We start from the raw sequence: 18,150 nt of genomic DNA, 5'->3' as shown, positions 1-18,150 counted from the left end.
ATTCCAATGGGGACTAACTGTGCACCACTTATTGCGGACCTGTTTTTGTATTGTTATGAGTTACAATTTATGACTAAAATTAGCAAAGACCCATCAAAACAACATTTGATACAAAAATTTAACAATACTTTTAGATATTTGGATGATATATTGGCTCTAAATAATGACGACTTCAGTATGTATACTAAAGAAATTTATCCTGTAGAACTTACTTTAAATAAAGCTAATGATAACAATGACCACTGCCCTTTCCTCGATCTTGATATCTATATCATAAACGGGAAGCTTAATACAAAAATTTATGATAAAAGAGATGATTTTTCATTTCCTATTGTTAATTATCCATTTTTAGATGGTGACGTTCCCTTGTCACCATCTTATGGTGTTTATATATCTCAACTTGTACGATTCGCTCGTGTATGTAACAATGTATTAGATTTTAGCGAGAGAAATTTATGTATTACTGAAAAATTATTACACCAGGGTTTTCGATATCACAAACTGGTCAAAACATTTACTAAATTTTATCACCGGTATAAGGAAATAATTCGTAAATATAACTCAACATGCAGACATCTTATACGTTCAGGTATTTCACATCCAAAATTTTATGGAAATATTCTTTATAAAGCACAAAAATGTCAGTATTCTCCTCAGAAACTAACAAAACCTTTAAATAGACTTATTAAAAGAGGATATAGTTACGATACTGTTGTCAGGTCATTAAAGATTGCATATTTTGGCTTTAACATTGATTCACTGATAGGGTCTTTGCATCGGAACTAAACACATTTACTTCTAAAAAAACAGTTGTTGGCATGACACGGGTTATGTTCTTCTCATATATTTTATGATAGTATGATACTAAACCCCTAACGGGAGGGATTGTACCTGATATTCATATGATGAAGACATAATCTTTCAATCAGTTTAATTGAGGTCTGGAGCTGGCATGTCAGTTAACTGCTAGTAGTCTGTTGTTATTTATGTATTATTGTCATTTTATTTATTTTCTTTTGTTACATCTTTTGACATCAGACTCGGACTTCTCTTGAACTGAATTTTAATGTGCGTATTGTTATTCTTTTACTTTTCTACATTGGCTAGAGGTATAGGGGGAGGGTTGAGATCTCATAAACATGTTTAACCCCGCCGCAATTTTGCGCCTGTCCCAAGTCAGGAGCCTCTGGCCTTTGTTAGTCTTGTATGATTTTAAATTTTAGTTTCTTGTGTATAATTCGGAGTTTAGTATGACGTCCATTATCACTGTACTATTATGCATATTTTAGGGGCCAGCTGAAGGACACCTACGGGTGCGGGAATTCTCGCTACATTGAAGACCCATTGGTTGCCTTCGGCTGTTGTTTGCTCTATGGTCGGGTGGTTGTCGCTTTGACATATTCACCATTTCCTTTCTCAATTTTATAGTACCTATGCAAAAGTAGTTGTGTTCATTAGTAAAAACAAAATAAATCTAGATGATACACGTTTAAAAGTTCAAAAATATATAGCATATATGTGATTAATTTTTCAAAACTGTGTATATGAATTGACGGTGGACAAATTCAATACAAATTATATATTGAAAGCGAGACAACTCCAAAATATTTTCAAAAGTCAAACACACCTAGGTGCGATCGATAATTTTACGTTGGAATGTTATCTTTTGTTCTAACAACCAATCAAATTGAAGTAACTGTCTAGACAAACAAAACTATGTTGTCGTTTTAAACAGGCACTCGTCTCAGAATTTTTTCTCCCTAGGATTTTTTTTTCTGAGAAGAGTGCTTGTGGTTTTTAATATCCAATAAGTGTTATTGAGTAAAATATACTTGTAGAATAATTGTCTTTGTTGTGTCATTTTATAATACATGTATTCAATGTACTCTTTAATTGTGTATTGACTCTGTATTGGAATAGACGAAGTGCATCTATTTCTTTGTCATGAAAAACTTATAAATTCGAATCTGTGTTTTGAATATGCAAATGTAAAAAAGAAGATGTAGTATGATTGCCAATGAGACAACTGTCCACAAGAGACCAAAATGACACAGACATTAACAACTATAGGTCACCGTACGGCCTTCAACAAAGAGCAAAGCCCATACCGCATAGTCAGCCATAAAAGGCCCCGATAAGACAATGTAAAACAATTCAAACGAGAAAACTAACGGCCTTATTTATCAAAAAAAATGAACGAAAAACAAATATGTAACACATAAACAAACGACAACCACTGAATTATAGGCTCCTGACTTGGGACAGGCACATACATAAATAATGTCGCGGGGTTAAACATGTTAGCAGGATCCCAACCCTCCCCCTAACCTGGGACAGTGGTATAACAGTACAACATAAGAACGAACTATAAAAATCAGTTGAAAAAGGCTTAACTCATCAGATGGACAAAAATACAAGTGGACGTGGCCGGGTACTTATACATCCCGACACAAAAAGACACAATGAACAGATCTGAGAGTACTCGCAGTTATCTGACAGCTAGTTCAAAGCCACTAACAACTAATAAAAAATCATGCATCTACACTAAACTAGCAATCCGTACACATCCAACATCCAATGGATTTAGTGTAAAGACGTCATAAACAGCCAGAGAAAAACACGACCTTGTGTAATGCCAAGTTACAGGTATCGACAGATTGTAGATCCATGAATATGTTTATTTATATAACATACTAGTAATATTTAGTTAGATTTTAATTTACTGATAACAAAATCAATATTTATACCAATAAAAACAATATTCAATGATCTTATTACAGTGCGACAAGTTTACATGGATCATTTCTAAATTTCCGGGCACGGTTAACAACATTTCCGTAAAAATGAGGATGTGCTATCCCGTTTGAAATAAGTTTTCTACAGGTACAACCAAACTTCAAAACCAAATCTTTATATCTATAGAAAAATTAAGTAAAGGTTTTAAGTTATTTATGGTAACGATATCCCTGGTTTAATAATTTACCCGTAATACATAGATTGCGTTCGTTAAAATCAAAAACGTCACAACAGACACGGGCATAGCGAACCAGCTGTGAAATATAAACACCGTAAGATGGTGCCAAAGGAACATCACCATCTAAAATCGAAAATTAACAATAGGGAACGAATCGTCTCTTTTGTCGTAAATTTTAGTGTGGAGTTTCCCGTTTAAAACCGAAATATCTAAATCCAGGAAAGGACAGTTATTACCGAATAAATTTGATTTATTTAAAGTAAGTTCCTTGGGGTAAATTTCATCAGTATATTGAGAAAATTCTTGATTATTTAAAGTCATATGAAACCTCAAATTAAAAAAAAAATATGCATATGTTTTTTAAAACTAAATGGATAGTTTTCATTATACAACTTATGTACATATACTTTTTCTGAGGAAAATTCTTTAATTTGTCCACATTTAGAAGAAGTTTACTTATTTTTAATTGCTTGCTGCCAGGAAGCAATTCGCCGACATATTTTCCGTATGCATAGTGACCCTCCTCGTAAAAATCCGGTGATAGTACAATCTAATTAGATTGGTGATAGTAATACGCATGAATCTGTCATTAAAATAAACAATTATCTGATTGTATATGTTAAACACGTGCTAAATACCCATGCTTTTTGTTGATTATTTACTATAAGGTAAAAATCGGTAAACTTCGGCTTCAAAACACGGCATTTAATGAGTAGCCATATTTGTTAAATCATAATAGACAGAAAAAAAATTGACAATTATACGATATCTTTGCGTAAAAAACGATAAAATCGTGCACAGAGGACTAAGTTTATGATATATACATGCATTGGTTCAAGAATTGGATGAACATTTTTCACCAGTCACTCGATTCTTATGACTTTAACGAAAAAATATCATCAAGATAACGGTAAGTGTTGTTGAATTTATCAATTAAATGCAATTTAGACGGGTCTTTACTGAGTTTAATCATAAACTGTGATTCGTAACAGTACAAAAACAAGTCTGCTATTAAAGGGGCACAATTAGTGCCCATGGGGATACCTACAACCTGTCGATAAACTTTGTTGCCGAAACGTACATAAATATTATCAAGGAGAAAATTAATAGCTTCAATCATCTCATCACACCTCCAGTAAGTATATCTAGCATATTTACCTTTCTCATTAAAGAAGAAGGCTTTAAATGAGTTGCAGCAAATGTATTTGCATTCAGCTTTACCAAACGACCATTTAATTAAATAGGAAAACTTTTGTTTAATAAGATAGCGTGAAGTGCAGTGTAAAGAGTAGAAAAATCGAAACTGTCAACAGAATCAAAAGGACCATCAAAAACACGTAATTTATCTAAAATATCCAAAGAAATTTTACACTCCAAAAATGGTTTATGCCACTATGTTTATATATTTTATTACAATAGTTTATGATAAGCTCTTTCATAGAAGTTAATGAACTAGTTAAGAGCACTGAAAGATTAGTTGTAGAACACTTACTAGAGGCCGAGATGAAACGGTATTTAAATGGTTTTTTGTGTAGTTTAGGTGGCCAATACATAGTAGGGACCATCAAATGTTCAGAGGAAGCCTTAAGCTTTGATGTCGTTGTGATATGTTTGTTTACTATATGACTCTCTGTGGAGCGGATGGACTTGAATGTAGATGAATTTAAAATTTTAAAAATTTAAATTTAAAAAGTCGGGCTACACGAATGAAAAAGTTTAGAAAATAAGGATTAATAACTTGCGAACGTTTCAAATCCCAAGTAAAAATAACTGTTCATAAGCAATGGAATTAGCCATATCAGGCGGGTAATAATATTACACGGCAACATTTTTATCTATTATTATTAACCAATTTACTACAATATGTATATAGAAATGCCCATGCTTTATAAAAGGAAAATTTCGACAACTTGCTGGTCATTATGAACGGAGAAATTGCTACAGCCAGTCATTACGAAATTTCAGTCATGCATTACGAAATCACACCCGTGCATTTCAACCATCCTTGGCCATTATTAATACCTCGGGCATGTTACAGGGCCAATATGAAAAAGTCCGTACATTAATACTATAGTAATTGATAAAAATGTTGTGTAATATGTCTTTCAGGTAATCATGAAGTGGTTTGAACTTTTGACAATGTACAAATAGGTGATAGTTTCAATATAAAAAAATGTATTTCATATCGTCGGATTAAAACCTGAAAGAAAGACCGGCAAAATAGCGCCAATGATCGTCAATATATCAGAATAAGGATTTGTATAGTAGACAGGGACTAGAAAGTCCCTGAGTAAGACTAAGCTATACAGATCCTTGCTCAGTCTGACAGATATATATACCAGGTCATACTAGTATTTTCTGTTCCCAGGGGCGAATCCAGCCATTTTGAAAAGGGGTGTTCCCAACCTAGGACAAAAAGGGGGTGTTTCAACTATATGTCCCCATTCCAATGCATTGATCGGCCAAACAAAGGGGGGTTCCAACCCCGGACCCCCTCTCCCCTGGATTCGCCAATGGGTTCCTGATTGCATACTCCATTCAAGGTAACAATGATATGTAGAGGATTAATTAACATGAGGATATTAGCTACTGACTTCTATGGTCTAGCTGACTATAGGCCTACTACACAAAGTGAAACAAGATTTTATTTTTTTATCGAAACATGAATATATTTCTTAATTTTCACGCGGTTTTTATTTTACACCAAACCAAAAAAATGAAATTATGCAACTTGCCTCCAACAAGGATTTGTATAGTAAGTTTCTTTAATTGCCCTCTTTACAATAACCTCAGAAGAGATGTGACTGATTATATAAAAAAAATACCCCAGTTTAGATAATTCAAACTGAAAAGATCTTTTTTCATGGATCATGATTAATGAAGATAGCAGATTTTTATCTATTTTATGTGCATACCTCGATAAAGGCCTGCAACTTAGAAAATCAGAAAATTAGTTAACTTAACTCTAAAAGATATAAAAATTATCTCCCCTTGACCACTGATTCTTTCCTCATGCATTTGAATTATTATTTTATGTTTCTTTAATAAATAATTTGTTTATTAAAGTGTCACATATTGATTGCAATAAAATAATTCATACACAATATACATCCCTAATAAAACAACCAATATCCAGCCAAAAACTGACTTACGAGACACTGTTATACCAAATACATATTTACAAATTAAAATAGCGTAAAAATAAAATATTAAAAATAATATACATTTTTTCCCCAAATAAATAATCCTCAGCTTAAAACTCTAATAATTAGTTTTATATAAAACATACTTATGTCACAAAAATGATAAAAATTCTCAAAGATTTCCATATATAATTGAATATCAGTTCATGAATCACATTGTCTAATAAATAAAATAAAAATTTAACTATTTATAGAATATAAACTTATAAAATAAATAAAACCCTTTAATTTGTCTAAATTAGGCATAAAAAAAAAGACGTTGAATCATTATAAAAATAATTTTCTACGGATAAAAAATTTGTGTAGACTTTTACAAAAATAATGCTGGATTTCAGTGCCATTCATAATACTTAAAAATTTGTCATTAATGTTCAGATTGTCAAAATTCGTAATGTGTTTACAACATTCGTAAAATAAGTCATATCTTAGGTCACTATACAAAGGACATTCCAGTAGGAAATGTTTTTCATCTTCAATTGCTCTAGCATCACACAATACACATAATCGTTCCTCTGTAGGAATAGGCGGCCTGGAGTATCTCCCTACTTCAATTGCGAGAGGAAGAGAGCCTGAGCGGAAGAGGGCCATAGTTCGTCTCTCCATCACTCTGTAATGTTTATGTCATGTTGTAATTAATGTTATGCTCTTAATGGGCCCTTTAATTTGGAACTTGAATAAAAATATTGTATACATTGTATTGTATACAAATCCTTTCCCCCAATGATCATACACATACACAACTGGATTTATTTTTTCTGTGTATTTATTGCATTTTAATTAACTAAATAGTACTTTTTAACCGATATGTGCAGAGATACAATTATTATTACTATACAAGTATTTTATTTCTCTGATTATCGACGGCAATTTTATAATCCCGGAAAAGATATCCGATATGGGTTTATATTTAACCATGTATCATGCACTTCCTGTTAGCTTTAGAAACGGAAAAAAGTTTGTGAACAGTGATGAATGTGTCGCTGATCTAAATTGTAACTTTCTAATTGATCTACTGGTCAGTAGGGGAGGTCCATTGTGTTTATCTAAATGTATTATTGAAACCTCTTACTTCCTTTTCACATGTAGTACAATCAAAATTATCAGTCTTTGTGTAATTGTAGTTCTACAGTTAAAGGGTTTGTCTGAATCCAAGAAAAGAATTGACATTTTCTACAATACATCATGTATCAATATCTTAAACGTCTGGTGGCCTTAAGGGACGACATCAAAAGATCGATGTAGGATAAAAAAACTTAAATCAAATAGTTTGGGGGTGGGAGGGTCAACATTGATGCAAGTTTTGTTAATCTGAAATCGATTTTTACATATACATGTATCCCTATTGGTCAATCAATTTTTTCCAAATTAAGTTAAGAGGGGGGGTGTGGGGGTCAGTGAAAAAACTATGTGAATTAAGTTTTTTATCCTTCATTGAACTTTTGATGTCGTCCCTAAGCTAAACAATAAATCTTAAACTTTTTGTCGGTCAGACAGAGGTTTGGATAAACTGTCATAACTGTATAGTGTACAATCAAGATTTAATTAATTAATTAAAATGACAACCAGACAGGGGACACCGGACTGATCCTGGGGATAGAGGAATAGTTTCAAAGAGATTCAAATAAAACTAATTGAACTTTTTACCATTATGGTGTTTCTGTTTTCTGTCCTGTGTCTCAGATGGTCCTAGTTGTCTTCATAGATGATCCTAGTTGTCTTTTTTGTAGACTGTTCATATCCGTGACTTGTGCAAGCTAAGTGATTAATTCATCAGTATAATTATGTTCCTTTGCTTAGTTTGAAAAAAATGAACCAAATTGGCTGCTGAAGCGAATTATTAAGGTATTTCCTCTATGTGAGGAAAGACCTTATTGTCTCTGTTTCTTTTGAAGTAATCAAGACCAAATATACATGTTGACCATCATCATGAAGTATTACCAGATGAGGCTGTGTAGGATTTCATCATCCCCTTTGAGAGTTATAAATTCTATTTGAAGCAATTTCTTTTATTTGCATTTTACTTAAAAAGTAAACATGGTAAAAGAGATAGATTCGAATTGAGAATGGCAACATGTACAAGAACAGATGGCAATGTTAATAAACATAAACAATCAGTATGTTATCAACCCTTACAAGGAGTTATTTCCCTTGAAAAATTATACACATTTAAAAAATATGTCGATTTTGAGAACTGGAAGCTAAGTCAGGAAAGAAATTAGGACCTTCACCAATAATCTTTAATTCATGTGGCCATCAATTTGCACCCAGGTCAAAGGTTGCTGAGTGCAAAAAAAAAATAGTTTGCTGCATACATACTGTGTATAAAATGTTTCTCTCGACAAGCTTTACATTTTATACATTATTAAGCTAAAAAATGTCTGACCGACTTTTCAAAAGTTACATCAGGATAATTCTTATAGTATAGTATTGTGTGTTTATCTTTTACAAGGTAACAGATATCTCCCTATTACATGTATAAACTGCAAAAATGATCAGTAATTTAAGACCTTCAATTTGAGGTCAATGTCAGGTCGTCATGGAATTTAACCTTGACCTTGTGACATTTGAAAGGTCAAGTGGTCTTGAGTTGAATGGTGGTAATCATATGTCTCTATGACTTCCAGTTCCCAACTTTGGTATTGCATCATATATTTGATGATTCATTGTGAGCTTGATGAATTTCGTAATTGTCCAAATATTTTTCTATAATGTTGTCTTTCAACTGCAGATCATTTATCCCTTAGCTGATTTGAGATATTTGTTGCTGTTTCAAAGATAATTCAGTTTGAAGTTTTGCAAGTGGAGGCATGTATTTCTGAATCAACAACAGGTTACCACCTGAAATTTTATGAAATTGAAGAGTTGAACTTGTTATATGTTTGACCAAATACCAAAAACATTCAATGTAAAAAAAATCAATTTAAAATTTTCATGTTTTGCATTGATTTTGTAAGTTCTATTTGTAAAATTGATATTGCATCGTTTTGGGCACTTTTCCAAATGTGGTCATTTGATTTATCAAATTAAAGGTCTAAATGAGCTCCAATCAAAAATGAAAAATTTAAACCCCTTTTTATCCCAGTCGAAAGGGTGGGGTCATTTAGTGCAAAAAATTGACATCTCAGATTGTAAGGTTGTTGCATATTAAATTAAAGTCCATAAAGCTTACTGTTTGCTTGCAAAGCTTGCTGTTGTCTGTTCTATGGTTGTGTTGTTGTCTGTTCTATGGTTGTGTTGTTGTCTCTTTAACACATTCTCCATTTCCATTCTCAATTTTACATTTCAAATATCAAATTGATGACCCTCAAAAATGAGTTGGGAAGGGTCATTGAGTGCAATTTTTTTTTTCTAAATCAAGGTTGTTGTGACAAATGAAGGTCATGAGGTGTACATTTGAAATATCAAAATTATTGATCTCCAAAAATGAGGTGGATGGGGTTATTTGGTGCAAACATTACTCAAAAAAAAAATCAAACTTTCTAGAAAATGGCATTGTTGCATATCAAATGAATTGTAATCAAGTCAACATTACAAATATCATACTTTGGATCTCAAACAATTGAGATTCAAGTTATTTCATATTTCACCTTTTAAATTATTAAATATTGAACAAAAAAATAAAGTATAACAATTTTTACAGATCTCTTAACCAATGTCCCTTTATATAATCAATTACATGTAGTAATCACATAATAAAATTCTAAAAATAAAATATCATTGGAAAACTGGAAATGTTTTTAATGCCCCTCCGCTACCGTTTAACCTTTGTCAGTCTGTATGTACATATGTAAAATTGAGAATGGAAATGGGGAATGTGTCAAAGAGACAACAACCCGACCAAATAAAAAACAACAGCAGAGGGTCACCAACAGGTCCTCAATGTAGCAAGAAATTTCCGCACCAGGAGGCGTGTACATCTGTACATTCCAAGTTGGTCTCCAATTTATAACTTGAGTTTGCAGCAACCAATGTTATGATAATTATACACAATACTTATAACCTCAAAACACAGAAATAGGCAGATCAGTTTTGAATTTTGGTTGCATCACTTTAATCGTTCTAGAGTTTTGTCTATTTACAAATGGTAAAACTGCTGATTTTTTTGGTGTCTGTTTTCTTACTTAATATAAGTTAGCCTCAATCAATGTTATGAAACTTATACACAATGCTTATTACCACAAAACTTAAGATCAAGTTTGAATTTTGGGGGAGTCACTTTAACCAATCTAGAGTTATGGCCCTTTACAAATGTAACAATTACTGAATATTTTGTTTGTGTTCTCTTTAGTTAGCCTAAAGCAAATATGAAATTTATACACAATGCTTATTATCCGTAACTTAGATGAAGTTTGAATTTTAAGGGCTTCACTTTAACCAATTTAGAGTTATGCCACTTTGCAAATGTAAAGATTGCTGAATTTTTCATTTCCATTCTCTAACTTTAATTTTCCTCAACCAAACAGTATAAAATTTATATATACAATGCTTATTACCACAGAATACAGATCAATGTTGTATTTTTGGTTAGCTTGCATAGACTTTGGAGGTTCATATCATTTACATTTAATGTTTTTTATCAAATTTTTTACTATCAATTTTTAACCCGTGTAAGTTTATTGGACTTTTTTTTTACTATCAACATTGATAATCAACATTGATAGTAAAAATAAAATCTGTTTAACATTGATAGTAAAAAAAAATCTGATAAAAAATGTTGGATGTAAATGATATATGAACTTCCATAATCTTATATCATAGGACAAAGCTTTACCATGAAATCATTATTAGATTATGTATACTTCCCTTCTTTAAGTTTAAGAGGAACTAGTCTGACATATGAAAAATCAATTTTTCAGTAGGACAAGACTACTCCAAAAGGAGGGTAGTATGATTAACCCTATAATGATTTCACTGTTCAGCTAAAGAGCAAGTTTGCCAAAGATATTACCCTTATTTACACACTTACATGTAGGCAATTTGCTGTAATATATTTATGATCTACAAAGTTTCGTGAAATTCTTTTGTGTGGTTTCAGAATTGAGTTAAGATGACAAAAAATGTAGAAACTTTAATAATAAATTTTAATTTCTATTACAGGTTTTCTTAATCAATTTTGATCAAAAACAATGGCCATGGATGTGATGGCAGTGGAGAACATCATTCAAAAAGCTATTGGAAGCAAATCAGAAGTTGTGAATTTAAGTCACCGCAACATAAAAGTTCTGTCAAACAATGTTAGTCAACTAACACATGTCATTAGACTTTTACTGAATGATAATGAGATTTTAATGCCTCCATCTGAAATTACACAGCTGTTACAATTACAGGAGCTGGTATTGAATAACAACAAATTGACAATGTTGCCACATGGTGTTGGCAAGCTTCAGAATTTGACTTATTTGAATTTGTGTGGAAATCCATTGGGATTTCTACCTGATGAGTTCTGTGAGCTTACAAACTTGCATCAGCTTTGGTTAGTCAACTGTCAGCTGAAATCATTACCTAATGACATTGGAAACTTGAAATCACTTGAGAAGTTTAGTGTTCGTGAAAATGCACTAAGATCACTACCAAAATCTTTTTATAATTTAATATCATTACATTGGCTTTGCTTGGCAGAAAATATGTTTGAAGAATTATCATCAGAATTTAAAGACTTTAAAAAGCTAACATATTTGAATTTAAACTACAATTGTCTCGCAGAAGTGCCCAGTTGTGTTCTTGAGATGTCAGAATTAGTTACGCTACTTTTAAAAAACAATGTTATCAAAACTGTTAGTGATGATACTGTTCTTGGACTTGCAAAGTTAACAAAGTTTGATTTAAGAGATAATATGATTGATATAAAACCGGATCATTGGAAGGTAAGCATTAAAGTTAGTTTTTTGTTTTTTGGTTAAGGGAGGTCGCTTCTCAGTTTCAAAATAATCATCATTTCAAAACACTAGTTTATATTGATAATGTTGATAGGGGATTAATAAACCGGATCATTGGAAGGTAAGTAAGTTAGTTTTAATACAGTATCAAGCTTGAATATTGTGTCCAAAGGAGTAGGTCCAGTAAGACCCCTTTTCGGCCCCAAAATATAGCAGTTTTACAAATTTTTTTAAATGTAAACTTCTAGTTATTTATTTGAAAGTAAAATGCTTCTGCTACATGCATATGGGCTGTTTTTGACAATACAATCCACATACAATGTATATCGGGTACTAGCATCATAAAGTCATGCTAAATTACTACACAATTTTAGCATTTTAGTTATATTTTAGACGATTTCCGTCTTAAATGAAAGTGGCTGCAATTGTGTTCATTCTTAATATTGAAATGTAGGTTGTATTTGATGATAATACATAACATATATAAAGGTTGAGGATGAACACGGATGCGGCCACTTTCATTTGTGACAAAAACCATCTGAAAAGAATTTAAGTGACATTTTGTGGCATATTTGATAGATTTTTCATATTTAAGGTAGATAGGGTGTCTTCCTCCATCTTGGATTGGAAATACCAGAAAACAAGGTCTAGATCTTTAATAGAATGTGCAAATGTTTACAGTAGTAGGTAATTCATGTGTGAGAACTTTCATTTCAATATAGAAAATGATATATTTTATCATATTTATGGTTGTATTTTACAAGACAGAAAACTTATTTTTGATTGAATTTTTTCCAATTTTGCAACATAAGGGGAAGCAACTCAAATGCAAGGGCAGACAATTCAGATTAAGGTACTTTTACAATAGAATGTGTTAGGAATTTATCTATTTTATAATGTAGCAAGAAAACGGGTTCGGTGACCCCAATTTTTCTTTTTCTTAACTGAAAGCATACTATTAAAGCCATCTTCTCATATGTTATCTCAAAATTCTATGGTGAAGTTTACGCTTAATTGCAGAAAATTGGGTTTTCCATGCATAATCTATACAAAATCTGTCAATTTTGAACACTGCGTATCGTGAAAATAAGTCCGATGACCCATTCTTTTTATTATTATTTTTTAAAAAGCATAATATAAACTACATTTTGGCCCATTATTACAAAATTCTATGGATTATGATTTAGACACCCCATCTACCTTAAGCTAGAAACGGAGGGTTTTTAATGAGTAAATCAGTTAAAATCTTTCACATAAACTACGGTAATTGAATCAATTGAAATAGACACTTGAGTGTTTAAAAAGTGTCCAAAATCATTCGTCAGATGAACCAGAAATTTGAGGCCAAAATCGGCCCTTACCAGACCTACTCCTTTGTCCAATCTGTTCAGGGTTCGACCTCTGCAGTCATATCAGGCTGCGCTCAGCGAAGCATTTTATTTGTTTTTTGGTTAAGTAATTGCAGATATTGACATTTACAAATTCTAGAATATTTGATCTAAATTGATGGTTTTAATTGTAGTGATTTTGTTGAGTCTGTAACTTTTACTCAGAAAGCTCGACATACACATGTAGGGATAGTGATCCTGCAAGGGCGGCTGCTGTGGCGGCGTTAGCTAACTTCTTTAAAGCTTTTCTCTTTTAGAAGGTGAGAGACCTGGATGCTTCATACTTTGTATATAGATGCCTCAATCATGTTACAAAGATTCCCTCTGTCACATGTCCATTGTCCTTGACCCTTTTTTCATGGTTCAGTGACGTGACTACTTGGAAAAAAAATAAAAAAATTTTGTAATGTTAATTTCTCTCTTTATTATGAGTAATAGTTTAATTATATTAGGAATGTGCCTACCTTGCAAGGTCCTCATGTCTGTCAGATAGTTTCACTTGACCTTGACCTCGTTTCATGGATCAGTGAACAAGGTTTAATTTTGGTGGTCAAGTCTTACCCGGGCATATCTCAGATATTTTAAGCAATAGGTCTATATATTTAGTGTATGGAAGAACTGTAAGGTGTATACATGTATGTCCAACTGGCAGGTGTCATCCGACCTTGACCTTTTTTCATGGTTCAGTGTTTAAAGTTAATTTTTATGCTCCTGCTGTAGCGGAGGGGGCATTAAGTTTTACCCTTGTCCGTCTGTCCGAATTTTGGTGGCGTCACTTTTACCGTTCTATAGTTATGCTCCTTTACAAATGGAAAAATTTAGCATTTTTTGTTTCCGCTCTCTTATATTACTTAAGTTTACCTCAACCAAATGTTATGAAACTTATACACAATGCTTATTACTACAATATACAGATCAAGTTTGAATATTGGTGATAACTTTATATGCTAGTGGGAGCATCATCTCTGTCCCTATGGACCCATTCCCCATTTATTTGTGTTTTGATCTGTTTTTCTTTAACTGTATGCAATAGGTCTACTTTATAACTTTATTTTGTGTATGGAATGATTGTAAGGTGTACATGTCCAACGGTAAGTGTCATCTGACCATGACCTAAATTTCATGGTTCAGTGGTCAAAGTAAAGTTTTTGAGGGTTTTTATTCTTTCTAATAATAAAAAATGTATATGCAATAGGTCAACTATATTTGATGTATGGAAATATTTTATGTCAGATGTACATGTCAGTCTCACAGGATTTATTTGACCTTGACCTCTTTTTCACGATTCATTACTCAGTTTTAGTTTTTATAAATGTATGACGGAAAAAAAATTGCGGTGGTATATTGGTATCACGTCGTCGTCGTCAGTGTCGTCCCAAGACATTTACTTTCCGGACAATAACTTTAGTTTATGTGAATGGATCTCTATGAAATATAAACACAAGGTTTGAAACCACAAAAGGAAAGTAGGGATTGATTTTGGGGGTTATGGTCCCAACAGTTTAGGAAGAAGGGGCCCAAAAGGGGTCAAAATAAGTATTTTTTCTAGTTTCCAGACAATAACTTGTGTGTAATTAAAAGTGCATGGATCTTTCTGAAATTGTACCACATTGAAGGTTCCATACCTAAAAAGGAAGGTTGGGATTTATTATGACCAAAACTGAATAGGAATTAAGGGCCCAAAAGGGGCCATAACAAGCATTTTTCTACTTTCAGGATAATAACTTGTGTGTAAGTTTTTCAGTTGCTCTGAAACTGTACCAAAATGTTTATTACCACAAGTAGAAGGTTTGAAATGATTGTGGGGGTTATGGTGTCAATAGTTTAGGAGTTAAGGGCCAAAATGGGGTCAGAAACAATAATTTCTGTAGTTTCTGTACTATAACTTGTGTGTAAGTGAATGTATTTCTCTGACATTGTACCACAAAGTTCCAAAACACAAAAGGAAGGCTGGGATTGAGAATGCAGGAATATGGGGCCAAAAAAGGGCTAAAAACAAGCATTTTTCTAGTTTCAAGACAATAACTTGTGTTTCAGTGCTTGGATCTCTCTGAAATTGTACTACAAGTTTCCATATACGACAATGGAAAGGCTGGGATCGATTTTGAGATAATTACTCCAAGGGGGGATTCAAAAGGTTTTGGGGGGTTCAAATTTTTTTAAAAGGTTCAATTTGTTTTTCTCAAAATTTCTCAAATTTCAATTTTTTTTTTTAAGTTTCTGCAGTCGTATAAAGCTGTGCCCTATGGAGCACCTGGTTGATTATGGGCCCAGTTTTTGAGTTGGTCCAAATTGGGGTACAAAATTTAACTTTGTCTGATTTCAACAAAAATAAAATGTATGGGTTTAACCATGTCTAACCATGTATTTACTTTTAGATTTTTGATTTTTGGGCCTGTTATCAAATTGGTCCACATTGAGGTCCATATTGCTATCTGCCGTTTTCTATCTACCTTGAAAATATAGTTTAACATGTGACTATCCCTGAACGAATCAAATTAGTTCAAATATACGAATTAATAATACATGTATACACATAGATATACTTTACTGGCTCAGACGTACTTATAGATACATGTATACTTTATACATAGATATACTTTATAAATAGATATATTATTTATACAGAGTAAATGTAAATCAGAGTGTTTATTTTTCTTTCAGGGTTTAGATTACATTTTAATAGGTAAAAGTGGATTAGATGAAGATATTAGTGTGGATGATGATGTGGAGGAAGATGATGATGAAGATGAAGAAGAAGATGATGAGGATGATGACAGTGAAAATAATGAAACTGATGAAACAAAAAAATAAAAATGTTCCCTTTTGTTACGTAAATTTTCTTTTTGTCTTATAGCTTCTTACTTTTATAAAGCTTCAAAAATAAGTCAAACAGACAATACATGTACCTTATAAGGCAGTAATAAAACTCTGACATAAGTCAAAGAAAGGGCAAACAGACGATACATGTACCTTATAAGGCAGAATTAAAACTCTGACATAAGTCAAAGAAAGGGCAAACAGACGATACATGTACCTTATAAGGCAGTAATAAAACTCTGACATAAGTCAAAGAAAGGGCAAACAGACGATACATGTACCTTATAAGGCAGTAATAAAACTCTGACATAAGTCAAAGAAAGGGCAAACAGACGATACATGTACCTTATAAGGCAGTAATAAAACTCTGACATAAGTCAAAGAAAGGGCAAACAGACGATACATGTACCTTATAAGGCAGTAATAAAACTCTGACATAAGTCAAAGAAAAGGCAAACAGACGATACATGTACCTTATAAGGCAGAATTAAAACTCTGACATAAGTCAAAGAAAGGGCAAACAGACGATATATGTACCTTATAAGGCAGTAATAAAACTCTGACATAAGTCAAAGAAAGGGCAAACAGACGATATATGTACCTTATAAGGCAGTAATAAAACTCTGACATAAGTCAAAGAAAGGGCAAACAGACGATACATGTACCTTATAAGGCAGAATTAAAACTCTGACATAAGTCAAAGAAAGGGCAAACAGACGATATATGTACCTTATAAGGCAGTAATAAAACTCTGACATAAGTCAAAGAAAGGGCAAACAGACGATATATGTACCTTATAAGGCAGTAATAAAACTCTGACATAAGTCAAAGAAAGGGCAAACAGACGATACATGTACCTTATAAGGCAGTAATAAAACTCTGACATAAGTCAAACAGATGATACATGTACCTTATAAGGCAGAATTAAAACTCTGACATAAGTCAAACAGACGATACATGTACCTTATAAGGCAGAATTAAAACTCTGACATAAGTCAAAGAAAGACTATAATCAAAACCATGGCAAACATCAGAAAAAAATCCCACAAAAAACAGACAGCAATCTACAAACCACCACATAAAATACTTCAACTGCATGAGCTACATGAACACAATTTTTATCCCCCATTTATGGGCATTATGTTTTCTGGTCTGTGCGTCTGTTCGTCCCGCTTCAGGTTAAAGTTTTTGGTCAAGGTAGTTTTTGATGAAGTTGAAGTCCAATCAACTTGAAACTTAGTATACATGTTCCCTATGATGTGATCTTTCTAATTTCAATGCCAAATTAGGGATTTTCTCCAATTTTCACGGTCCACTGAACATTTAAAATGATAGTGCAGATGGGGCATCCGTGTACAAGGGACATATTCTTGTTTATTCTTTTAAATATGAAGAGCTAATGTGGACATCAACCCAATAACACAAGAAAGAAGTTTTTAAATTTGTTTGTGCACACTTAAAACTGGTTTAAACCTGTCATATGTTGTGTCTGTACTAAGTCAGACTATATGGTATTTAGTGGGTTTTTTTGTGATTAAACAGGTGTTGCATTACCTTTGTTGATTTTACCTCTAATTTTTTCGATGGAGTCAGGTGTTGTTAGGTTAAGTGTACTCCGTGTAATTTTTTGTTGAATTATTCAGATATACTTATTTTAATGCTTTTCCTCATAATAAATTTGTTTTATATCATATAAAATATTGAGCTGTTGTACTATTTTTCTGATTTGTGGATGAATTATTGTTTGCTTAAAAATCAGTTAACAAATGACAAGTAGTTCTTCAATCAAATGAAGTCAGCAACCACACTGCATATAAACTGGTATATATATCATCTATTGCAAACCAAATGAAACTTTTCCACAGATTCACCTCCTATTAGTCAATCTT

General features: G+C 32.5%; 1 protein-coding gene across 1 annotated transcript; it reads left to right on the top strand.

The window, feature by feature from the left end:
* Window positions 1–7,094: 7,094 nt before the first annotated feature.
* LOC139519808 (uncharacterized) lies at window positions 7,095–16,273 on the top strand. The gene is made up of 3 exons (XM_071312076.1): window positions 7,095–7,192; window positions 11,275–12,041; window positions 16,106–16,273. Exons 2-3 carry the CDS (start codon window positions 11,304–11,306, stop codon window positions 16,253–16,255), a joined length of 888 nt encoding a protein of 295 aa, XP_071168177.1. The 5' UTR covers window positions 7,095–7,192; window positions 11,275–11,303; the 3' UTR covers window positions 16,256–16,273.
* The last annotated feature ends 1,877 nt before the right edge of the window (window positions 16,274–18,150 follow it).

This window comes from Mytilus edulis, chromosome 4 (genome assembly GCF_963676685.1).
Source record: "Mytilus edulis chromosome 4, xbMytEdul2.2, whole genome shotgun sequence".
In the NCBI taxonomy this organism is placed as follows: domain Eukaryota; kingdom Metazoa; phylum Mollusca; class Bivalvia; order Mytilida; family Mytilidae; genus Mytilus; species Mytilus edulis.
Note: the sequence above shows the minus strand (reverse complement) of the source record. Positions and strands in the feature narration are given on the sequence as shown.

Bases quoted from the DNA above. Each gene is read 5' to 3' on its own strand.
- LOC139519808 (XM_071312076.1), top strand. From the start codon at position 11,304: ATGGCCATGGATGTGATGGCAGTGGAGAACATCATTCAAAAAGCTATT. The intron at 12,042-16,105 runs GTAAGCATTAAA...TTTTTCTTTCAG, and splicing joins TAAAACCGGATCATTGGAAG to GGTTTAGATTACATTTTAAT.